Source organism: Magnolia sinica, chromosome 14 (genome assembly GCF_029962835.1).
Source record: "Magnolia sinica isolate HGM2019 chromosome 14, MsV1, whole genome shotgun sequence".
Classification (NCBI taxonomy): Eukaryota; Viridiplantae; Streptophyta; class Magnoliopsida; order Magnoliales; family Magnoliaceae; genus Magnolia; species Magnolia sinica.
The window spans coordinates 66,282,960-66,305,797 of record NC_080586.1 but is presented as its reverse complement, the minus strand read 5'-3'; the positions used below and the strand labels follow the sequence as shown (position 1 = coordinate 66,305,797).

Here is a 22,838-nt window from a genome sequence, read left to right as displayed (position 1 = left end):
TTGTGACCTTATCAACGGGTTCTCTTGATGGCAAATAAACATTATAGTGGCCACATAGGGGGCGTTTGGCGTATGGTTTTAGATGGCATTAGGTGGGATGGAATTGCATTTGGTCCTTGATAATTCCACTCAACGTTTGGGAAGAATGGAAAAGCTTCGAATTAGATTAGATGGAATTGCATTTAGTCCCGTGCCAATTCTACTCAATGTTAGTAAGTTGCGTAGGTCCCACCATGATGTGTGGGTTGTATCCATACCGTCCACTCATTTTTTGAGATTATTTTAGAGCATGGGCCAAAAAAATAGGTAGATCTAAAGTTCAAGTGGACCTCACCATAGCAAGCAGCGGGGATTTAATATCTACCGTTGGGTCACATAAGTTTTTGATCTATCTCATTTTTAGGCCCATGCCATGAAACTAGGTTACTAAACAAATGAACAGTTCGGATACAACGCATATATATTATTTTCAATAATTTTAAATGATAATGAGTATATCTAATCAATGTACCACTGTATTACAATCATACCGTGCAATTAAGCTTATCCCATGGCAAGAGGGACAATCCATGTGATGATTGCACTTTTCGAATCCTATCCTACCTAATCCTTCCCAATACCATGCGCTAAGTTTTTAACGGTAGGAATTCAATCATGACTGTTTCTTGTGGAATGTTCTACTTAAGATTTTCGTAAAATGAGCTGTCAAAATGGATGGACGGTGTAGATGTAAGGCATATACATCACAGTTGGCCCACAGTTAAGGATCCACTGACGTCGGTGGATCTAGGGATCCATCCAAACCGCGGTCGTCGGAGGTGTACCCAGTCTCCACACTTCCTGGACAGCTGTCGCAGGAACTCCGCGTACTTGACAGGCTGGATTTTTTGTCCGATGGGGCGCCGGAATGCTGAGTGCCACCGCAAAGAGGTTTTATCTCACGTGCTAATTCCTACACGTACGAGTAGTGCTCATTGTAATCGCTCGCGCGTGATGGACACCACGCACGTGGATTGCACACAGACAGTTGCTACTGGTCGGTGTACTGTGGGCCCTACTACTATATGTGTTTTATCCACGCCTTTCTTTTATTTTTCAGCTCATGTGAGGACGAGCTAAAAAACGAAGTATATCTAAATCTCAGGTGGACCACACCACAAGAAACAATGATTATTGATGGAATACCCACCATTAAAAACTTCTTTAAGGTACAAAAATATTAAATTACTTTTATTTATAACTATGTGACTCAATTAATGGATTGGATGACAAATAAACATTAAAGTTGGACCCAAGAAGTTTTTAAGTGGGAGTTCGAACCTCTGTTTTTCTTGTGGTGTGGTGCACATGGGATATGGATTTGCCTCATTTTTTAGGTCATGATTTAAAATAACTTGGTAAAATGGATGGACGGTGTGGATGAAACATATACATGTCGTACTGGCAGGGTCATATCTGCATCTAAGCATCTCATGACACGTGTAAGAGATCCACGCTAATCATGGTGGGTTACAGTTGCACCGCAAGGGGACGGATATAGAAAATGAAAATTTCCACACTACACGTACACGTACACGCCCTTCACACCTATCCATTGAAGTGCATAGATAAAAAATCATTCCGGCCTAACCAACAGATAGGCCACCATCTATGAAAAAAACAGTTTGGAAAATATAGCGGCTGAGATTGAAGCCATTCATCAGGTATGCCACACATGTACGAGATGAATAGATGGCTACAAAGCAATCTTCAACAGTTCACATCCTACGTCATATGTGGCCCACCTGATAAACGTAATAACTTGTTTTTTGCCCCAGGATATCTAAACTACGGGACCCACATGATGAATGGCTTGGATGAGACAAATGTAAGCAGCATCTGGGAATGTAGCCGCGTGTAGGAGAGCGTGTAGAGATTGGCACGACAAAACTTCCAAATAGAATATGGCTTTTTAATGTGACGGTGATCGGCGAGTACGATGGTGGATCACACATGGAAAGCAATTGCCTACTTAACACCGACACGACTTAAAACACGAATAATCACATGCGACCGTATCGTATGGTAATTACCATAAGTTAGAGTTGAGTGGGCCCACCACGAAGCGTGATGTAATCCAACCCTTCCATTTCTTGCGGCCCAATTTCAGGACTGATTCGTAACTTAGGTGAGGCCCAAAATATAAAATATGGAGAATTTGAGGAGTAGAATGCCCACCGTAGAAATTTACGGATAGAATGTGGGGTGAATCATTTTATGAATTTATTATCTAATCCATTCATCAGATGTGAAAAATCAAGATGAACGAGAATAAATAAATTCAAGATATTTGAAATTTAAGCTGTGCCACGTGAAGTGAATAAATAGGTTTTAGGAGTGATTGCACAATGCTTCGAAAGGTGGGTGTCATTTTAGGATAATTCTTGGGATGTACGGTTCGCACGGGGAGACTCACCAGATTCACGGTTTGGATTCTATGTAAGTATCAAGTGGGGACCACACAGATCGAACGTACGGTAACTATCGTACGTTGGAAACGCATGGGGATCGGATCATTCCCTCCAAATGAAATAAAATCCGATTAACGATCAGGTACTGCCCTCACAACCATAAGCGTACTGTACACCACGGACTTTCACGCCAATGTGGTAAATTTGTCACATGTTTCGAAAATCTCATCCGTCCAAAAGGTTGGGCCCATCATCAGTATTACTAGTTTAAAGAATGAAGATGATTCATCCTTGAGTTAGGCCGAACCTAAATATGGATCATATAACCGTCCATTAATTGATTTAAACGGTAGTAAACCTGATGCTGTAATTAGCACGATTTTAGGAAAAGAAGAAATCTACAATGGGACCAATAGATTTCACGGCCAGGATTCTCCACACGAGTGAGATATTGGGGGAAACAAATGAGGGAGTACAGTAAGCTGATGGTATCCGTACCCTTTCGTTGAGAGGTTTGCTTGAATACATCCAGACGAACTGGAATACTGTACGTTGGGACTAGAACCTTTAAATCTGTGAAATATTACAATGATCCAAACCGTTTACAAGATGGGTCTCACATAATAAATGACAAATAAAAGCTCTTAAATTGAATTATTTCAACCTTCTATAATCTGGATCTCTTTCTTTGAACATGGACCGTCAACACGACTTTGTACAATCAAGGGATTGAAATATTCAATCTGAGAATTTTTCTGAGTATATTCCATCCAAGGGGAACCTTGTCACATAGATGGTCTGGGACATTGAGAAGATTCCAGATCCAACGGCTAAAATTCCGACGTATTGTATTGTGGTACATATCCAATTCCATACGTTGGTACTACGACATTGAGATAGTATACTACTTTGATAACAAAAAGTCCGAAAATGGTGTAAATGTTAATTCTCCCAACTACCATACCGACAGCTCGAAGCCTGGAATGAGGAGAAAAGAAAAGGGTTAATCTAAATAACCTCCCTATATTTCTGAAAATGATAAATACCTACTTACCGTTTGGATGATTACAGATAAGTCCCCTATAGTTTCAGATTCGTTTCGTTACGTACTTCCCATGTGGTCCACTAGGGAAAGCGAATTTGGTAGTGTGCCACACAAAATTACCAAATTCTGTGGTCCTCGGCATGATGCATATTTTATAACCACACCGTCCATCCATTTTTTGAGATCATTTTAATACATGAGCTCAAAAATGAAGTGGATCCAAAGCTCATGTGGACCACACCACAAAAAGTAGTAGGGATTGAATATCTACCACTGTTACTTGCTGGGGCTATAAAAGTTTTGGATCAAGCTAATATATGTGTTTTCCATTCATCTAAGCCTATATGATCTTATGAATAGGTTGGATGACAAATAAATATCACAATGGCCCTAAGAAGATTTCAACAGTGGACATCACTGTTAAAAATGTTTTCTATGGCGAGCTTTGGATATGCCTATTTTTTGACCCATGCCCTAAAATAATCTCACAAACAGATGGATGGTATGAACCTAATGCATGAGTTATCATAGGGGCCATAGAATTTGGTGACTTCAACACACCACTTAGGCATACCACACAATGTGCTTCCTCCACTACACCGTTATCTTTGAATATCTTTGCTTGTTTGGTTTTCTTATCGCATTACTGGCAATATTTGAAAGTATTGACATAATTTCATAGAGTTATTCAATTTGAATGCTACATGAAGAACATAAGCTACATGATGAGACAGGGAGGCATATAATAAAAATCAAGATAAATAAGTATTTATTACTTTCATGATAATTCCTGCACCACTTGTAATGTGACGAGTGTGACTAGGACTTCAAAGTCTCCAAACTCGTGAAAAGAAACACTTTTAAAGCCCATTGTAATGTATATGGCTCATCCACACTATTCATTCCTTCTGTCAACTTAGTATTAGGCATGTGCCAAAACATATGTATCTATGAATAAAGTTGATCTAAATTTCAAATGGACCACATCATAGGAAAACAGTGTGGATTGAATGTTTATGGTTGAAAACTTAAACAGGTATAGAAGTTTTCAATCAAGCTGATTTTTGTATTTTCCATTTATCCATGTCTATGTAACCTTATAAATGGGTTAGATGACAAATAAACATCTATACAAGCTCAAGGAATGAAAAAGCTTTTATTTTGGGCTCACGTCCTAAAATTTTCAAGTAAAATAAATGGATAACATGGTTAAGTCATATAAATCATGATGGGGCCGCTAATTTAAGTAAGCCATTGTTGGATGAGTTTTCAAGTAGGAATTTCATTTCTTTTCAAACTAATGTAAAAGTAATAATAACTTATTTATCAATATTTATCAAACATTTGAAAAATCAAAAGCTTTAAATTATTGAAAATGTATGGGCTTATTATAGTATATGTTTATCATCCAAGTCATTCAATTATTCTATGGTGAAAATGCGAAACTCCAAGAAGAAGTTGTTTCAAGCATCCAATGACTCACAACGTAGATGCAGAGGTTTTCAGGTGGGTGTGGCCTGGCCAATGAGAGTACAAGCTTGATAATTTATTTTTTGGCATTCAACATTTACAGGTGAGGGATCCTTGCCATATATATATATATATATATATATATATATATATATATATATAAATTAGCTTCTAAGATGGGTTATTTTTATCATCAGATGAAGATTCTTCTTAGAGGTTGTTTGACACTGTTTACGAGATTTCAAATACCTTGGCATGTTTGGCACCATAAAACTTATTGAGGTTCCGAATCCCTTCAAAGAAGAGATTTGTATTACATCTAAAATCTTTAAAAGAGTTGCATGTGTAGTATGTGTGTCACTGGACTATTAATCTATTAGGTACATGGCCTACTTATGATATCCTAAAACAATTAGATTATCAATTACAACACTATAATCACTTTAATATGATGATCCGTCCAAACACTGTCTATGTAAATCAACAGTTAAAAATCATTGGTTAGTCACTTGAATGTGCTCTTGTACTTGTGGCCCATTCAAGACTTGGAGTTTCATCATTTCCAAGGAAAGTATTAATAATTATTTTAATAAACTTATTTTAATAATTATTTCAAACCTTAGAAACTTATTATATTAAAGTTAATTTAGTAATTAATTCAAAGCCATGTATATATACTGTGCATAACTATTTTTTTTATGTAAGGGGATTTTGAATGTAGGTTGGAGAATTTCAAATCCAGGGTTCTGAATCCACGCTCCCAGATAGGCCCTTATGTCACTAGAGCTGCCTGTAATAATCCTAACTAAAGGGGGGTACTGACAATTGTCATAAATAAGAGGTGCTGCATTTACCATTGTCCGAAAAGGAAAGTTACAAAGGAAGAAAGAAGGGAGGGATGTCATGAGGTACTCTCTCTCTCTCGGCAGCATACAAAAAGCAATCGCTGGAAGAGAGGGGAAAGGAGAGAGATGTAGCAGAAGACATTTCTGCAGAGTATCTTCATCGTGCCTAACGCTCATTTAGACAAAAGGGTCCTCTGGAATTGGGTTTCTGTAGTTCCTGTAAGCATTTCATCTCTCTCTCTCTCTCTCTCTATCTCTCTCTCTCTGTCCTGATTTGGGGCTAAGGAGTGCCTGTTATTATTGCTCGTGTTTTCTGATTTGGGTTTTCTCTGTGATCTGTGATAGCTGTTTTAGATTTGAAACAGTTCACATTCTTCTCTCCTTCTCTCTGTATCTTGATTTGGGTCTATTCAGTGCCTACTGTTGTTGTCTTTTATTTGGGTTTTGTCTCTGATCTGTGATGGCTCCTCTGGATTGTCGTTCTTTGCATTTTCTTCTCTTTAGATTGGTTTCATTTTAAAACGTTCACATCTCTCTCTGGAATTTGGTTCATGGAGTGCCTTTTATTTCTTTTGTTGTTGTTCTGATTTGGGTTTTCTCTCTTATCTGTGAAATCTGTTTTGGATTGTTGTTATTTGTTTTTTTCTTCACTTAGATTGGTTTGATTTAAAAATATCACATCTCTCTCTCTCTCTCTCTCTCTCTCTCTCTCTCTCTCTCTCATTGGGTCTATGGAGTGCCTCTTATTGCTCTTCTTGTTATTCTGATTTTTGTTTTTCTCTCTGATCTGTGATGGCTCTTTTGGATTGTTGTTATTTGTTTTTCCTTCTCTTAGACTGGTTTGATCTAAAACTTCATATTTTTCTTTCCATTTATTTATTTATTTATTTTTTGATGAAATTCTCTTATTACATGGCTTGATACTTGTAAATACATACAGATGTGAGGAATTACATGATTTCCTCAGCCTCAACAAATGTACATTTTTCTGAGGCTCCCAATTTGTTTATATGGGCCATTGTTCGTTTCTCAAGATCGTCATTCTGAAGGGGTCCTCCACCAATGGAGGAATGACTAAAAATGTCCCAGATTGGAAGGGTCCTAATTCTTCGATCTCCACAGTTTTTACCGTTTAATGTGGACATATGCAGTTTCTTTTATTAACGGTCTATTCTCAGGTCACTGATAATTTTGGGGCATCCCCCTCCACGATTGGCCCATCAGACCAACGGTCTAGATCAGTGAAACATGGCCCCCATCATAGGCAAGCAGGATCCTCTGTTAATGTACATTTGTTGAATAATCATCCTATACATTTGTTGAGGCTCGGGATCAACCAAGCTCTGCGCTTTGCATCATGGCCCAGCAGTAGTGATATGAAATGAACGGACAGTCCAGATCGATGATAAGCTGTCCCACGTCATGTAAAAAGCTCTGGGGAAACTTCTAACATCCCCATGAAGGTGGCTCATTGTGTATGAAACTGGTATTAGATGGGCTTATAAGAGATTTTTTTTTTTTCATTGCTAAGTTGTTTCTATCTTTTTCTCATTTTTAGATGATCTACTGGCAAGGGTTGCACTTTACATTTTAAAATTTTGTTTTAATTAGTTTATATTATTGTCATTATTATTTGGATCTATTTGGTTTTGCTAACTCTTTCTATTTGAAATATTGGTCTCTTTTTCCTGTTATATGCATCTTCTCCTTATGTTAGTTTACATCTTTCTCTTCCGTGGGCTTATATAGATGTATCAATTGGTGGGTGCTAAGTGCATTTCTTTCTTTTATTTTAGTATTGCTAGTGTAGTGTTTTTTAATGATTTGCTTAGATGTAGATTATAGTGTTTCTGGCACAGTTGGGTTTGCAGTGCTCTTTCTTATTTGAATATTTGTGTTTCCTTTTATAGATCTAATCTAGGGCTGAAAGTCGGGCAGGCTGGTGCTCAACCCTAGCCCCAACCCAAGGTTCCTATACCTTGTTGTGTAGCACACAATCTATTTGGGAGAGAGAAATCCGGCATATCTTGTTAGCTTGAGTCATTGGAAATGGCATGGACCAATGAGACCCGATGATGCTGGAATTTCCTATACCTTCAACACAAACGATCCACACCCAATTGTAATTTATTAGTAACTTATATATTGATCGGGTTCGGGTTAGGTTGGGCAACCCAAGACCTCAACCTGAGCCCGACCCAAGTTTTATTGGGTTGGTGTTTGTATAGCCCAAGCCTGAGATTGGACTCGATACATCCTGCCAGAGCCCAACCCAATGTCGTGTCGGTCATGGGTCGGTCGGGTTGAACCCGCCCAACTTTCAGCCCTAATCTAATCAAGTTGCTTGGTAGTTCTTGAATTTGGTAGAATTGATAAATCTCAAATGGAGAATTGCAAGGTTAATTGGAACATTCTTCCTTTTCATATGTTTCCGCAATATCACACTGAGATGTAACATCGTGAAAAAGTAAAAACCCAGATAACGAAAAGGTTGTGGTGCGCTAAGATTCGAACTTGCCTTCAACTTGGTTGTTTTAGGATGCTTTAGCCGAAGTGTTACTAAATCTGTTAGTTATACTAAATTGAGATGTACTTGTTTTGGTCAGCAATACAATGAGGCACCAGATGATACGGGACCTAAACCTACCGATACAGGCAATGTATTCAATAACAGCAACGACCACCTTTATTATGGTTATGATACGGATCGTAATGGCCATTACAGCTTTTTTTTTATTTTTTTTTAATTTTTTATAATTCGAAAAAAAAAAAAAAAACTGTAATGGCCCCATAATGTACCCGGAGCCGGACCGAGCTAAGAGAGGTGGGTTTAGGTCTAGATACTAGGTTCATGGAACCTGAACTGGAGCCAGTCATATCTCAGTACCTGGAGGTCTTAACCAAGATAAATTGATTTACTTTGCCAGTGGGACATTTGTGATGCACCGCTAGCTCCAACATCCACCCATACAGAGCATATGTCGCTTTCTTTTTAAGTACGAAAGAAGAAACATCATGCACTGCATCATGCACCCATACATTTTAGCATAAAGAAAACTTTGAGTGATACAATGATATATAGGAACAAAAAATTTCATTTTGGGATACGCTTGACTTAAGCCACTCAAATTGTTGGGCCCAGTTTAGATGGTTTATAATTTGAAAGTTACACTGATTATATTTACTAACTGGATGATTGGTTGCAACTTGACGAGCGGTTAAAATGAAAAGCATCCAATGGTCTGAATTTTATAAGAAAACCATATTTTCGATGTTGACCTATCTAACATGGGCTATTGAGATGGTTCAACTTGAGTTGTATAAAGTCATGTTTACGATCTGAGTGCCTGTGTATCAACCATTGCACCATATGACATATAAATAACTCCTCAATTACGAATGTGCCTGGGAAGGTGTTCTGCGAGCTGAGAAATGATTTCATATACAGCAGCTGTATGTAAAAGTGACATGTAGCCAGTTCTTTCCTGACAATGTGTCTCATAAGTAGAATATCTGATCCATGCAAAAGATGGGTCACACCATGTCAATCATCTGTTATGGAAATGAGGCTGATCCTCCACTCATTCTCTGGACAATACCAGTATGCCCTACTCTCAGCTGTCCATTGATTTTGATGTATTTTACCCGCAAAGAGTCCAGCCTGATTTTCCCACTGGCTGGTGTAATCCAACTTTTTTCATGTATCGGATGTCCTATTTATGTGATCTGCTGGTGGGAAAGGAAGAGTCGTATGTGTTTGCATAAAGCTTCTGTATTTGAACATTTCTAATACAAGCCAGAGGTTTTCATCATTTACCTTCTCTTCCACTTCTTTCTTTTTTGGTAAAGCTTCTCTTCCTCTTCAGCCCATCTCTCATTCACATACAAAGAAGAAAGGCTCTTTCACTCCTCGAAGATCTTCTTCTTCTTCTTTCTTTTTTTTTTTTTTTTAAAATTTTATTTTAATATATGGCAGTTTGAGTGATTTTGGAAAAAGATAAATCATGAGATCTCTAACTTCAGGTCTGAGATGTCAAAATTAGTAAAAATTTTCTTTTTGTTTACCTTTTGCTGTAGAGAGCATGCTATAGATGATATTATTAATATATTAATATGTTATTCGTGTTAATAGTAATGGGTACTCATGTGCCTGATCCAACCCTTTTTTCAATGGGTCTAAAGCCTGCTGCTGCCGCCACTGCCTTGCCCCTGCTATGGACCTTATGGATCATGTCTTGCTAGTCATTCCTAAGGCCCTATTCTCAGTAAAGTGAAGAAGCTTCCACATCTCATCTCACCATCTCGATCCAATTCCTTTTATGTCTTCTCCCACCTCTTTTCAGGCCCTAAATCCTATTCAAAGTTCCCCTTCTTACTTGAGCCGTCTTTGGTCTTCATTCCACATGATCGAACCATTTCAATCTGTTACTTTGTCCATAAATCTCATATTGGAACTAACTAATCCTCAACTGCTTTGGATAACTCCATTGTTAGTTCTACCATTCCCAGCTTTCCTACACGTCCGTCTCAAATTCTCAGCATCCAGCATCCTCTCCTCAGATTGCCTTCTAATTGCTTAATACTCTATCCCATAAAGCATAACCAATCTAATAGTCATTGTATAAATTTTACCATTAGAGGCTGTAGTGGTCTTAGATTAAGTTGGGATAACATGCATATACTTACACAGTATGTTGTTCATTATATTGCATACATGATTTTTTGTGATTGTAATCCCAGATCTTTTAATTCCAGATAATCTATGACGGTGATTGTTGTGATTCGGTTCAGTTCAAAGCTTAAAATAGGAAATAAAACTCGTTTGGTAAGAATGGATGATCAAACAAAGAATTTTGAATTTCAAAATGCTCTAACACCAATTTTAGAGGTCAAAGACTGAAAAACTCCATTTTCAGCAGGCTAGGCAGACTTTATTACCAAGTTTAGAGGTCTAAAAATCTCAGTTTTTAGCAGATTAGGTTGACAGACAGCATTCTTATTAAAGAATGGTCCAGTAAACCACTGAATACATTATGCATGTCAAGAACACCTACAAATGATAGATTCTTATGTTTTCCATTTTCCTCAGAAAAATTTCAACTTAAAAAGTCGCTCCGATACGTCCGACACTGGTTTTGGGCTGGGCTAATACGCCCCACCAAAACTATTTTCGGAACCTTGGTTTCATTACTGCCTCTTGATTATATTTGCTCAGCATGATATCTGTGTGAAAGCATACTTGGAAATTTTAATATGCATACTTTAATTTAAAAGATCTATTGTTATGGATAGATTGCAGCCATTTACATATGGAGTCGTTAGCACCTGATACTGAGGCTGTAGGCGCAGAGGTTTATGCAGTTTTGGGTCTGAATGGATCACGCAGAGGAGCTTCGGAAACCCCTCGGGTATTGTCGCTTCTCTCATCTCATCTTGAAAGATCTGTTCAAAAGAGTGAGAAGATACTGGAGACAGCAAAAAAGAAAGAAATCATTACAGTTTTCCATGGTTCTAGAGCACCCAACTTGAGCATTAGGCAGTACATCGATCGAATTTTCAAGTATTCAAACTGCAGCCCGTCCTGCTTCGTCCTTGCATATATTTACATGGACAGATTCCTTCAACAACCAGACATTCATCTTACTTCCCTCAATGTCCACCGGCTCCTAATCACGAGTGTGATGGTAGCAGCCAAGTTCATTGATGATGCGTAAGTACTGCATGATTGTTCCCTGATATTTCATTTGTTCTCACTGCAATGCTTGAATTGTGGCTTTCACCACTGTGCCTTTTCCACCATTTTCAAAATTCTGGTCACTCATCCACCACACACTAGGGATGCATGTAAGACAATCCAAAGAATCCAAATCTTGGCCGTTGGTGAGGATATAGCATATCCTGAGAACCACATTGATCAGACAATCTAACCATCTGATATGTTGTATTTTGACCATTGACACCAACTGGATTGTTAGGAACTTAGGATCGTCTGGAAAAGTGTCACCTTCTAGATTCGCTCCAGCCACAATGGGGCCATGATTTGGACAGCCTGGACTGGCATACATGAATGCCATGTTATAGTAGATGAGTCACCACCGATTAACACAGTAGTCTAGCCCTTGAATTACGGTCACAATCTAGTTCCTTATAAATTACTCGCCTAATTCAAAGCATCCTAAATTATGATGTCAAAAAGATAATATAGAAAGTCTTGGGAAATTCTTTTCTTTATAATAATTAATGGCAAATTTTTTTTTTTTCTGGTAATGATCTATAATTTGTTAGTCATAAGCCTTCCATTTTGATTGTTCCAAAATAAAAATAAAAATAAATCATCTTGAGCTAAGCTAGGCTGTGTGATAAGCTTATTTACACTATATGTGCCATGCATGTGCTAGCATGGCATGGACGTGCTAGATCCAATACATCCATCAGGTTGGTCCGACCTTGTAAATCTTTTCCCAAAAATAAATCTAGCACATGGGCCCAATATCGGAAACAGCTGGATGGGTTAGAAGATTTGAGCCTAGTTTTTCAGAGCTGTACATTTTGTTTTGCTAACTTTGCCCACCTGATGAGTGGATCAACCTGATTCTGGGGCTAGGATATCAATACAGTGGTACTGTTCTGATGGATGGATTTGATCTTGGACTTGGATATGCCATCACATGTATGGTGTCTACATGAGCTTTATTGCACATGCGTGTGCGCTTAGCAAAGCTCTATTATCTTTATATCTTTCTGGGAAAAAAAAAGAGAGAAGTTGCATAGAAGTTACTAGGTTGCTCAAAATCTTCCACAATTTAAAGGTGGTAAGCAGGAATTAAGGTATTCAATAATGGTAATGTGACCGTAATGGCCAGCCTTATGGCCGTTACAATACAGGTTGTAACGGCCATTATGGTCCTCCTAACTGTGACAACCGTTTCAGCCCTGTAATGGTTGAAAATTTTTTTAAAGTAAAAAAAAATGTATGGACCCCCATATTGGCCTGTTAATGGCCTTAATGGTCACTACAGTTTTTTTTTTCCAAATTAGGCATTGCAGGCCTGTGTTGCATAATGGACGCCCCTGTTACCATTACTTGACAGCTGTTACGGCCATAACGTAACCATCTGTGAATACCATGACAGGAATCTAGAAACCATTTCAAATTGCTAATTTTCAAAGCCTATTTTGAAATGATATTATGATTTGTGGCCACCATTGTGAATGGTGAGCACCGACTCTCAGTCCAAAATGTGCATGCACAAACTTTTTCCAGTTTTAATGGCTCAAAGATTACAAATCCTTCTTCATCATCAGTGCTTGGTCCCAAGAATTACGGGTTGGCTTTACAAATCTTTTTGTCAATCAAAGATTTGAAATAGGATTCATTCTTGTAGTTGCTTGGCATAAGTTAAACAACCAGCTGCCCACCTAAAACTAACCCTCTTCTTCTACCCGGGGAACGCACCAGTAGGTGCAACTGCTGCCAACAAGTGTGATTTCTAAGGCAGTATTATTCTCATTCAGCCCAATACCCTTGGAAAATAAATTTGTGAACATAATCAGTGGCATTATGCTGATGCTGATGTTTATTTTGTGAATAATCCATCTTGGTTTCCACCAAACAATAGGTACCATGGGTTTTAGATTTGGCAACTTGGATTGACTCGTTTGGTCTGGTGTTGAGTCGCCACTCGCTTGAATCGGGGTCATGGTATTGAACCGGATTGGGCAGGTACTGAATACGAGTCAATTATCTGAGTCATATCAGACTAATCCAAGTCTTAGAACCATGATAGGTACCTCTTTTTCTTTACAGGTGCAGGTATATATCCGAGTCGTATTAGACTCATCCTAGTCTTAAAACCATGATTGGTATCTCTTTATCTTTACGGGTGCAGGCATGCCATGGGTGCGTATCACGTGTATTTGGTTTGGGTTGAGGTCAGGTTGGGTCCAGTTGAGGTCAGGTTGGGTGGGGTTGGGTCCAGTTGAGGTCAAATCGGGTGGGTTGGGTCCAGTTGAGGTTGGTTCAAGTTGGCTCGTGGTATTGAACCAGATCAGGTAGTACCGAATCTTAGTCAAACTAAGTCATATAAGACTCATCCGAGTCTTAAAACCATGATAGGTACCTCTTCATCTTTATGGGTGCAAGGTTTGCCAATGTATCATGCATGTGGGGTTGCAACTTGGTTTGGGTTGACCTGACCCAAGCCCGACTGACCCAACCAGAGTTCCAGTCAGGTTGGGTTCGTGTTGGAAAACGCCAACCCCATTTGAATTTGGGTTGAACAAATTTGGGTCAGGTTAGGTTGGGTTAGGATAATCACATGTATTTGGGTTGGGTCAAGGTCAGTTCAGATTAGATTGTCAAGGTCCTTGGGTTTGATTCGTGTTGGAAAATGCCAACCCGATTTGAATTTGGGTTGAATAACTTCGGGTCGGGAATAATCACATGTATTTGGGTTAGGTTGGGTTTGGGTTGGGCACCTTGGGTTGGAATTCGGGTCGGGTTGTGGGTTGGGTCCTCTTCAAGTCAGGTTGGGCTTGGGTTGACCTGAGTTGTATCCTTACATGTATGCATGACACCCATCTGTGCAAAAGATTAGCCCTTTAGCGAATATCACACGGCATGAAATTAAGGCCATTTTGCTCATCCAGTGGTCACATCGAATTGGACCATCTGCAGGCCTTATGTAAGCCATCCATTATGTTCATCCTGATGGGGATTTTCTCCTCATTGCTGGGTTCGATGAAATCGAACCAGTTTCGATATCATCGATAATTGTCGGGATTTTTCACCGCTAGTCGCTGGACAGTTTTGGTCCTGTTTCAATATTATCGAAGGACCATAGATGATATCGAAGGCTGTCATCGAGAGACCTTCGATGACATCGATAATTGTCGGAAATTTTCACCCCTGGTCGTTGGACAGTTTTGGTCCTGTTTCGATATCATCGAAGGACCTTAGATGATATTGAAGGCTGTCTTCGAGAGACCTTCGATACCATCGAAGAGTTACACAGATGCAATTGCAGAAACACAGATTCTGTGGAAATTGTTTTCTATTTTGATTCTACCTCTTTCTATTCTTATATAAAGGGGTGTGTGCGGGATTAAGGTATTTCAGGGTATTCTAAGGTTTCCTAAAGGTACTCTAAGAGGGCTTAGGGCTATCAAAGGAGAGAGAGAGGAAGCTTGTGGAAGGGAGATTCTGCTCGTGGAAGTGATCTACTTCGTAGTCCACGTCTCAGCGCTTCTACGTCCTCATGATCTGTGAGATCCCTCTGTTTTTCATTATTCTTTTATTGTTCATCCACTCTTGTGTGAGTGAAGAAGGTTTGATCCAAGCGGTGTGTGCTCGTGATCGGTTGTAACGTTCTGCTTTATAGTGGATTGATGATCTGGACAAGGTCTCGTGGTTTTTACCTTTTTGAGGGTTTTCCACGTAAAATTTCATGGTGTCGTGTGGTTTATGCTTTGATTTATTTCATTGCTTTATTATCCCATAATTCTGGTGTTTTTGGGAGGCTAGATCGTAAGGTTTTGTGCAAGCCCCCCAACAAAGTGGTATCAAAGCTAAGTTCATTGAACGGAGTAGGATCGGTTTTGAATTATGGAAGGTGGCTCATCAAGGATGATCAACCTCAATGGTTCTAACTGGACCATATGGAAGGCTAAGATGGAGGACTTGCTTTATTGCAAATACTTATATTCTCCAATTTTAGGCATATTAGCAAAATTCATGGATATGTCTGATGATGATTGGAAGAAGGTGGACCGGAAGGCGGTGGAGTTTATTAGACAATGGTTGGACGATTCCGTATTCTACCATGTGTCTACGGAGACCTCAGCCGCTAGCTTATGACTGAAATTGGAAGGGCTGTATGAGAGGAAGACAGCCAGTAATAAAATCTTTCTGATAAGATGACTTGTGAATCTCAAGTTCAAAGATGGTGGTTCTGTTGCTGAGCACATGAATGAGGTCAACAATATAGTGAATCAGCTCTCCGCTATGAAGATGGTCCTGGATGATGAATTGTAGGCTTTGCTATTGCTTAGTTCATTGCCTGACAGTTGGGAGACATTGGTGGTGTCTCTAAGTAATTCCGCGCCAGACAGAAAGGTATCCATGGAACAGGTAACCAGTTGTCTCTTCAATGAGGTGATAAGAAGGAAGTCTCAGAGGTTTACTCAGCAAGAGGCTCTTGTGACACAGTAACGGGGGAGAGGAAAAAACAGGAAGGGCGGGAAGGCCCGAGATAAATCAAGAGGCAAGTCGAGTACTAGGAAGGATGTTGAATGCTGGAATTGTGGCAAGAAGGGCTACTATAAGCATGAATGTCGTAAGAATAAGAATGACAAGAAAGGAAAACGAAAGGAGAAGGAAGATAAATCAGATTCCATTGCGATCGCTTTAAATGGCGATGTTGTAGTTATTCTTTCAGTAGATCATGATGTTTGTCTCACGGCTACGAGTCAGGACACCGACTGGGTAATTGACTCGGGAGCCTCGTTTCATGCGACTCCACGCAGAGACTTCTTCATAAGCTACAAGTCAGGTGATTTTGGGACCGTGAAGATGAAAAATTTTGGCGTATCGAAGATTGTAGGGGTCAGTGATATTTGTGTGAAGACCGATGTGGGCTACACATTGGTTCTCAGGGATGTGAGGCATATCCTAGACCTTTGCCTCAACTTGATATCGATGGGAAGGTTGGATGATGATGGCTATGAAAGCCGATTTGCTGGTGGGCGCTGGAAGCTCATCAAGGTTTCGTTGATCACAGCTAGAGAAAAGAAGTGTTGCACTCTTTACAAGGCAAGTGTCAGTGTGTGCAAGGGTGGGTTGAACGCAGCGGAAGATTCAGCTATTGACATGTGGCATAGGCGTCTAGGCCACATGAGTGAAAAATGGCTTCAGCTACTAGCAAAGAAGCAGCTCCTTCTAGACGTGACATGTATACATCTCAAAACCTGTATTGATTGTTTATCAGAGAAACAACATAGAGTTTCATTTTTAAAATCTGCTTCTCATGTTAATAAAGTGTATGCATTAGATTTGGTTTATTCTGATGTTTATGGTCCTATGAGGACAAAAACCTTGGGTGGGGCATCGTATTTTGTCACTTTTATAGATGATGCATCTAGAAGGGTTTGAGTTTATGCTTTGAAATCCAAGGATGAGGTCTTTGGTGTGTTTAAATTATTTTATGCTTTCTGCTTCTAGCTTGGCACGAGGTTGCTTTCTGCAAACCCGTTACTAGACTTTGGAGGATGACTGTCTTAGCGATCTGGTGGTCCGTTTGGGAAGAAAGGAATGACAGATGCTTTAGAGACTCTTCCAACTCTGCTCGGGTGGTTTCTTCCAAGGCCAAGCGTAATTTGATTGAATGGGCCTCCTATGATGATAATCTTAAAGACTGCGACTAGGATTCTAGCTCTTTTCTCCTCTCTCCCTATTTTTCTCTGTCCTTTTCTTTTCTTTATCTGTTTTGCTGCTGTCTGCTATCTCAGTAGGCTGTTTTTGTTGTTTCTCTGAATTTTCCTTTTTCGCTTTTAATGAATTAACGTTATCTTTCAAAAAAAAAAAAAAAAGTTTCATGCTATGATTGAGAGAGAGACAGGTAGATCATTGAAGTGCATCCGCACTGACAACGGTGGTGAATACATTGACGACTTTCATAAGTATTGTAAGTCCCTGGGTATACGACATGAACAGACGGTTTCCAAGACCCCCCCAACATAATGGTGTGGTTGAGCGAATGAATCACACCATTGTAGAGAGAATCATATTCATGTTATCCCATGCGAAATTGCCCAAGACGTTTTGGGGAGAAGTAATGCACACAGCAGTGTATCTGATAAACAGGTCTTCATCAGCCCCGTTGAATGGAGAAGTGCCTTAGAAGGCGTGGACTGGACAGGATCCATCGTATAGTCATCTCAGGGTGTTTGGATGCAGGGCATCCGTTCACGTACCAAATGATGAGAGGTCCAAGCTCGATATGAAGATCAGGCAATGTGTGTTCTTGGGGTACGGTGGTGAAAAGTTTGGTTACAGATTGTAGGATCCAACCGAGAAGAAGCTTGTCAAGAGCAGAGATGTGGTTTTCTTTGAAGATCAATGTATAGAAGACATTAGTAAGCCAGAGAAGAACCAACCTAGTTCAGGTGAGCTAGAGGACATGGATCCGATTATTCATCCCGTGGTGCCTGATGACGGGGGAGTACAGCAAGGTGCAGAGGACGAGGGAGTTCCTTCAGAAGATGGACTAGGGGAGCAGCCCCCACTTGATCCACCAGTTGAGCCACAGGTGAGGAGGTCATTTAGGGATAGACAGCCGTCCAAGAGGTACTCACCGCATGAGTACATTATGCTTACTGTGGGGGAGAGCCAGAAGATTATTAGGAGGCCCTAGCCGACGGGCGTAAGGGGGAGTGGTTGAAAGCTATGCAAGAAGAGATGAAATCCTTGCATAAGAACCACACATATGATATGGTGAAATTGCCTAAGGGCAAGAAAGCTTTGAGCAACAAGTGGGTGTTCAGAAAGAAGATTGAGCAGAAGAATTCACAGATGAGGTTCAAGGCCAAACTTGTGGTGACAGGGTTCGGTCAGAGGAAAGATATAGACTTTGAGGAGATATTCTCACCAGTGGTGAAGATGACATCTATACGGGTGTTGCTTGGGTTGGCGGCTAGCATGGATCTGGAGATAGAGCAGTTAGATGTTAAAACTGCCTTTCTCTATAGTGACCTGGAAGAAGAGATCTACATGCACCAATCAGAGGGGTTCGAAGTTAAGGGCAAGGAGCATATGGTGTGTAGGCTGAGGAAGAGCTTGTATGTGCTGAAGCAAGCTCCACGGCAATGGTACAAGAAGTTCGACTCGTTTATGTTGAAGCATGGGTATGACAGAACGGAGCGGACCGCTGTGTGTTCACGCGCAAGTTCTTAGATGGTGATTTCTTAGTTCTGCTATTATACGTTGATGACATGCTCATCATGGAAAAAGACATCAAGAAGATCGACAGGCTGAAACAGGAGTTGGGCAAGTCATTTGCGATGAAAGACTTGGGCCTGACTAAACAGATCCTAGGAATGGAGATAACCCGTGACAGAAGCAGCAGGAAGCTTTGGTTGTCACAAGAGCGATATATTGAGAAAGTCCTCGAGCGGTTCAATATGAATGCAGCGAAGCCGGTCAGTACTCCACTGGATGGTCACTTCAGATTGAGCGACAGGCAGTGTCCCAAGACGAAGGTAGAGGTGGATGAGATACAGAAGATACCCTACACGTCAGCAATAGGAAGTTTGATGTATGCTATGGTGTGTACACGCCCAGATATAGCATATGCGGTTGGTGTTGTCAGCTGGTATCTTGCCAATCCTGGCAAAGAGCATTGGGCAGTGGTGAAATGGATACTGCTGTATTTAAGAGGCTCATCCAGGTTGAGCCTATTCTGTGGTGACGGAAAACCCGTGTTAGAGGGCTACAAAGATGCAGATATGGCAAGTGACATAGACTCCAGGAAGTCTACATCGGGGTTCATGTTCACGTTTGCAGGGGGAGCGGTCTCTTAGCAGAGCAAGTTACAGAAGGTCGTAGCATTGTCGACGACAGAGGCCGAGTACATTGCAGTCACAGAGGCATGTAAAGAGATGTTTTGGATGAAGAGGTTCCCATAGGAACTTAGCCTGAAGCAGGAGCAGCATGTGGTCTATTGCGATAGTCAAAGTGCTATTCACTTGAACAAGAATCCAAGTCAGCACTCCAAGTCGAAGCACATAGAGATTCGGTATCACTGGATCAGGGATACTTTGGAACAAAGGTGTTATAGCTTGAGAAGGTCCACACGGACGATAATGGGTTAGACATGATGACCAAGGCTTTGCTCAAGGGCAAGTTTGAGGTTTGTAGAAACCAAGCTGGCTTAAAGAAGGTGAATTCCTCCTGAGTCGAAAATGGGGAGATTTGATGGGGATTTTCTCCTCATTGCTGGCTTCGATGAAATCGAACCAGTTTCGATATCATCGATAGTCGTTGGGATTTTTCACCACTGGTCGGAATTTTTCACCCCTGGTTGCTGGACAGTTTTGGTCCTGTTTCGATATCATCGAAGGCTGTCATCGAGAGACCTTCGATACCATCGAAGAATTACGTAGATGCGATTGCAGAAATGCAGATTCTGTGAAAATTGTTTCCTATTTTGATTCTATCTCTTTCTATTCGTATATAAAGGGGTGTATGCGGGATTAGGGTATTTCAGGGTATTCTAAGGTTTCCTAAAGGTACTCTAAGAGGGCCTAGGGCTATCAAAGGAGAGAGAGAGAGAGAGAGAGAGAGAGAGAGAGAGAGAGAGCTTGTGGAAGGGAGATTCTGCTCGTAGAGGTGATCTACTTCGCAGTCCACATCTCAATGCTTCTATGTCCTCATGATCGATGAAATCTCTCTGTTTTTCATTATTCTCTTATTATTCATCCACTCCTGCGTGAGTGAAGAAGGTTTGATCCAAGCGGTGTGTGCTTGTGATCGGTTGTAACGTTCTGCTTTATAGTGGATTGTTGATCTGGACGAGGTCCCGTGGTTTTTACCTCTTTGAGGGTTTTCCACGTAAAATTCCCTGGTGTCGTATGGTTTATGCTTTGATTTATTTCATTGCTTTATTATCCCATAATTCTGGTGTTTTTAGGAGGCTAGATCCTAAGGTTTTGTGCAAGGCCCCCAACACATCCCCATGGCCTGATTGTTGAGTGAACCAGCCTGAATTTTGTCACAGATCATCTTCATGGTTGGCCACACCTTTTGCATGACTACATCACACATATGAACCCATAGTGAAGCCCATATTCAATGGGGGGCAACCTTTTTGCTAGTTTCTTCTCTAAGGATTGAAACTGAACTAAAGTTGAAATTTCCTAGCACCGTTGATTTTCCATATGGTATTTTTCTACGGGCTGGAATCGGCCTCAATAAGACCACGAGGTCTTGTGCGCTACTCACAATTGTAAGTATTAGATGCAACATGAATATATTCTAGTTTTTGTCAATATTTCAACAGAAGAAATTATTTAACCTTGCTGTTTTGTCTTTTGGCATGGTTAGGATTGTCCTATTGGAGATATTCCATGATATGGTCCATCGACAGTGGGCCCTAACAATCCAGTGGTCTGGATCACCGAACCACAGGACCCTTGGTCAAACTGCGAACTTTTTTATACAGTGGATATTCTCATGGAGAGGATCATTTAATTCTGCTTAGACGATAGATAGGAAGGGCTGTTTGGATTGGTGGAATCCTCTCGAAAACCGTGCAAATGAAATTGATTTCCAGAGATGTGATGTTTTCCTCTGTTTGTGGAAATAAAATAATATGTGGAAATCAATTCCTCAAAATTGCGATTTCTGTTTCCACTTTATAACTTGTTAAATCTACATTTCCACGGGGAGCAACTCTTGTTATTTGACCCTCGACCTTTTAACATTTCTGTGGAAATCATGTGTCCTAAAACAAGCAGGTTATTGTGGATTCTTTCCACACATTTTCATTTCCTCGGATGTGATGTTTGGTTTTCCATATCCACATTTTAGTTTAAACCAATCCAAACAGTCCCATTTCCAGTACGTCTCTCTGCCTTGTGCATCCCTTCAGTATATGGTAGCTACTCATCCTCCACTATTGGAATTGAACATGCAGATTTTTCAACAATGCATATTATGCTAAAGTTGGTGGGGTCGATGCTTTGGAGATGAACAGATTGGAGCTGAAATTCCTGTTCAGTTTGGATTTCAGACTCCATGTGAATCTAGGGACATTCGGGAGGTACTGTTTGCTGCTGGAGAAAGAAGCTACCGGAGGAGCACATCAGATAGAGCGGCCGATTCAGGTCTGTGGATTGAAAGGCTGGCCTAACAAGGAAGATTCGAAGCGCCAACAACAAGCCATCCAGAGATACAGTTGCAGAGCTGTCTAGCTACATATTTAGTGTTTCGAATGTGGTCTTGTGGGGTAAAAAAATGAAGTAAGATCTTAATAGTGCTTGTATGTTCAATGTAAAATTATGATTGTCACATGGACAGCCGAAGGGGTTGTTCTTCTGGTCTTGCTCCATAGAATTTGTAATAGAAGATGCGTATTTTTGTATGTGTAATGCTCTCTTAATCCCTTCCCATGTCACATTTCTTGCCAAGGCATCTAAGAATGAAAATTTGATGTTAGGCTGTGTTTGAAAATTACAGTGTTTGAATTGCGGAGAGTCCCAGTGATAGCAAATGCACTTACTTGCAAACCATCAAAATCATGGTCCCGTCATTGATGTAGACTGATAATCAAAATGATCAAACATTCCTAGCCATCCAATTGGTGGTCATGGATGGATGTGTTTGAAAGCAAATATGCAACAGGCTGGATTCAACAGGCAAAATCATGACTAAGACGACTTCTGTGCAATTCGCAGGCTGGTGGGGCCCATGATTTAGATGGTCTGGGTTGGCATTCGTGTATGCAACATGTACAATGGATGAGTTACTATCATAACCATTTGATTGTCTAGCCCTCTTGCAATTAAATGGGAAAATGTCTTGCTTTGGTATCGAAAATGTCTCAGGTTTAAATCTTTACAATGGGCCCCACAATGGGGGTCATTTTGAGATCAACTGAAATTGGAAATCTTTCATTTTATAAGATGGTTAATGGCTTGAATTTGTTCCCACAATGTATAAATCAGGATGGACTAACTTCACTAGAATTTTACTTCTGCAAAATAAAATATCACCAAAATAGAATTCTATGGATAATTGATCATCAGCCCTGTTTTAAATATGCGGTTGAGAATAATGGATCCTTAGGTCCATGATCCTTACGTCCATACTTAAAAGTGATCGACGGTTTCTCATTATTCTCATTCATAATGAGAATATGGCTCTCGACGATTTCTTGACGAGTAATTTCTTGGGACATTTCCAAATTTTGGTGTTTTTTATGGAATATATTTAGTATATGGGAAGATATTTGTCACTATGATATTATGATGTCA

General features: G+C 40.2%; 1 protein-coding gene across 2 annotated transcripts; it reads left to right on the top strand.

The window, feature by feature from the left end:
- The first annotated feature begins 5,864 nt into the window (after window positions 1-5,864).
- Window positions 5,865-21,979, top strand: LOC131226042 (cyclin-P3-1-like). Of its 2 annotated transcripts, none has more exons than XM_058221699.1 (3): window positions 5,865-6,029; window positions 11,110-11,520; window positions 21,500-21,979. In XM_058221699.1, the coding sequence occupies exons 2-3, from the start codon at window positions 11,120-11,122 to the stop codon at window positions 21,774-21,776; spliced, it is 678 nt and encodes a 225-aa protein (XP_058077682.1). In that variant the 5' UTR covers window positions 5,865-6,029; window positions 11,110-11,119; the 3' UTR covers window positions 21,777-21,979. The 2 variants fall into 2 exon arrangements, with proteins under 2 accessions (XP_058077682.1, XP_058077681.1); XM_058221698.1 differs by having other exon boundaries at window positions 11,103-11,520.
- The last annotated feature ends 859 nt before the right edge of the window (window positions 21,980-22,838 follow it).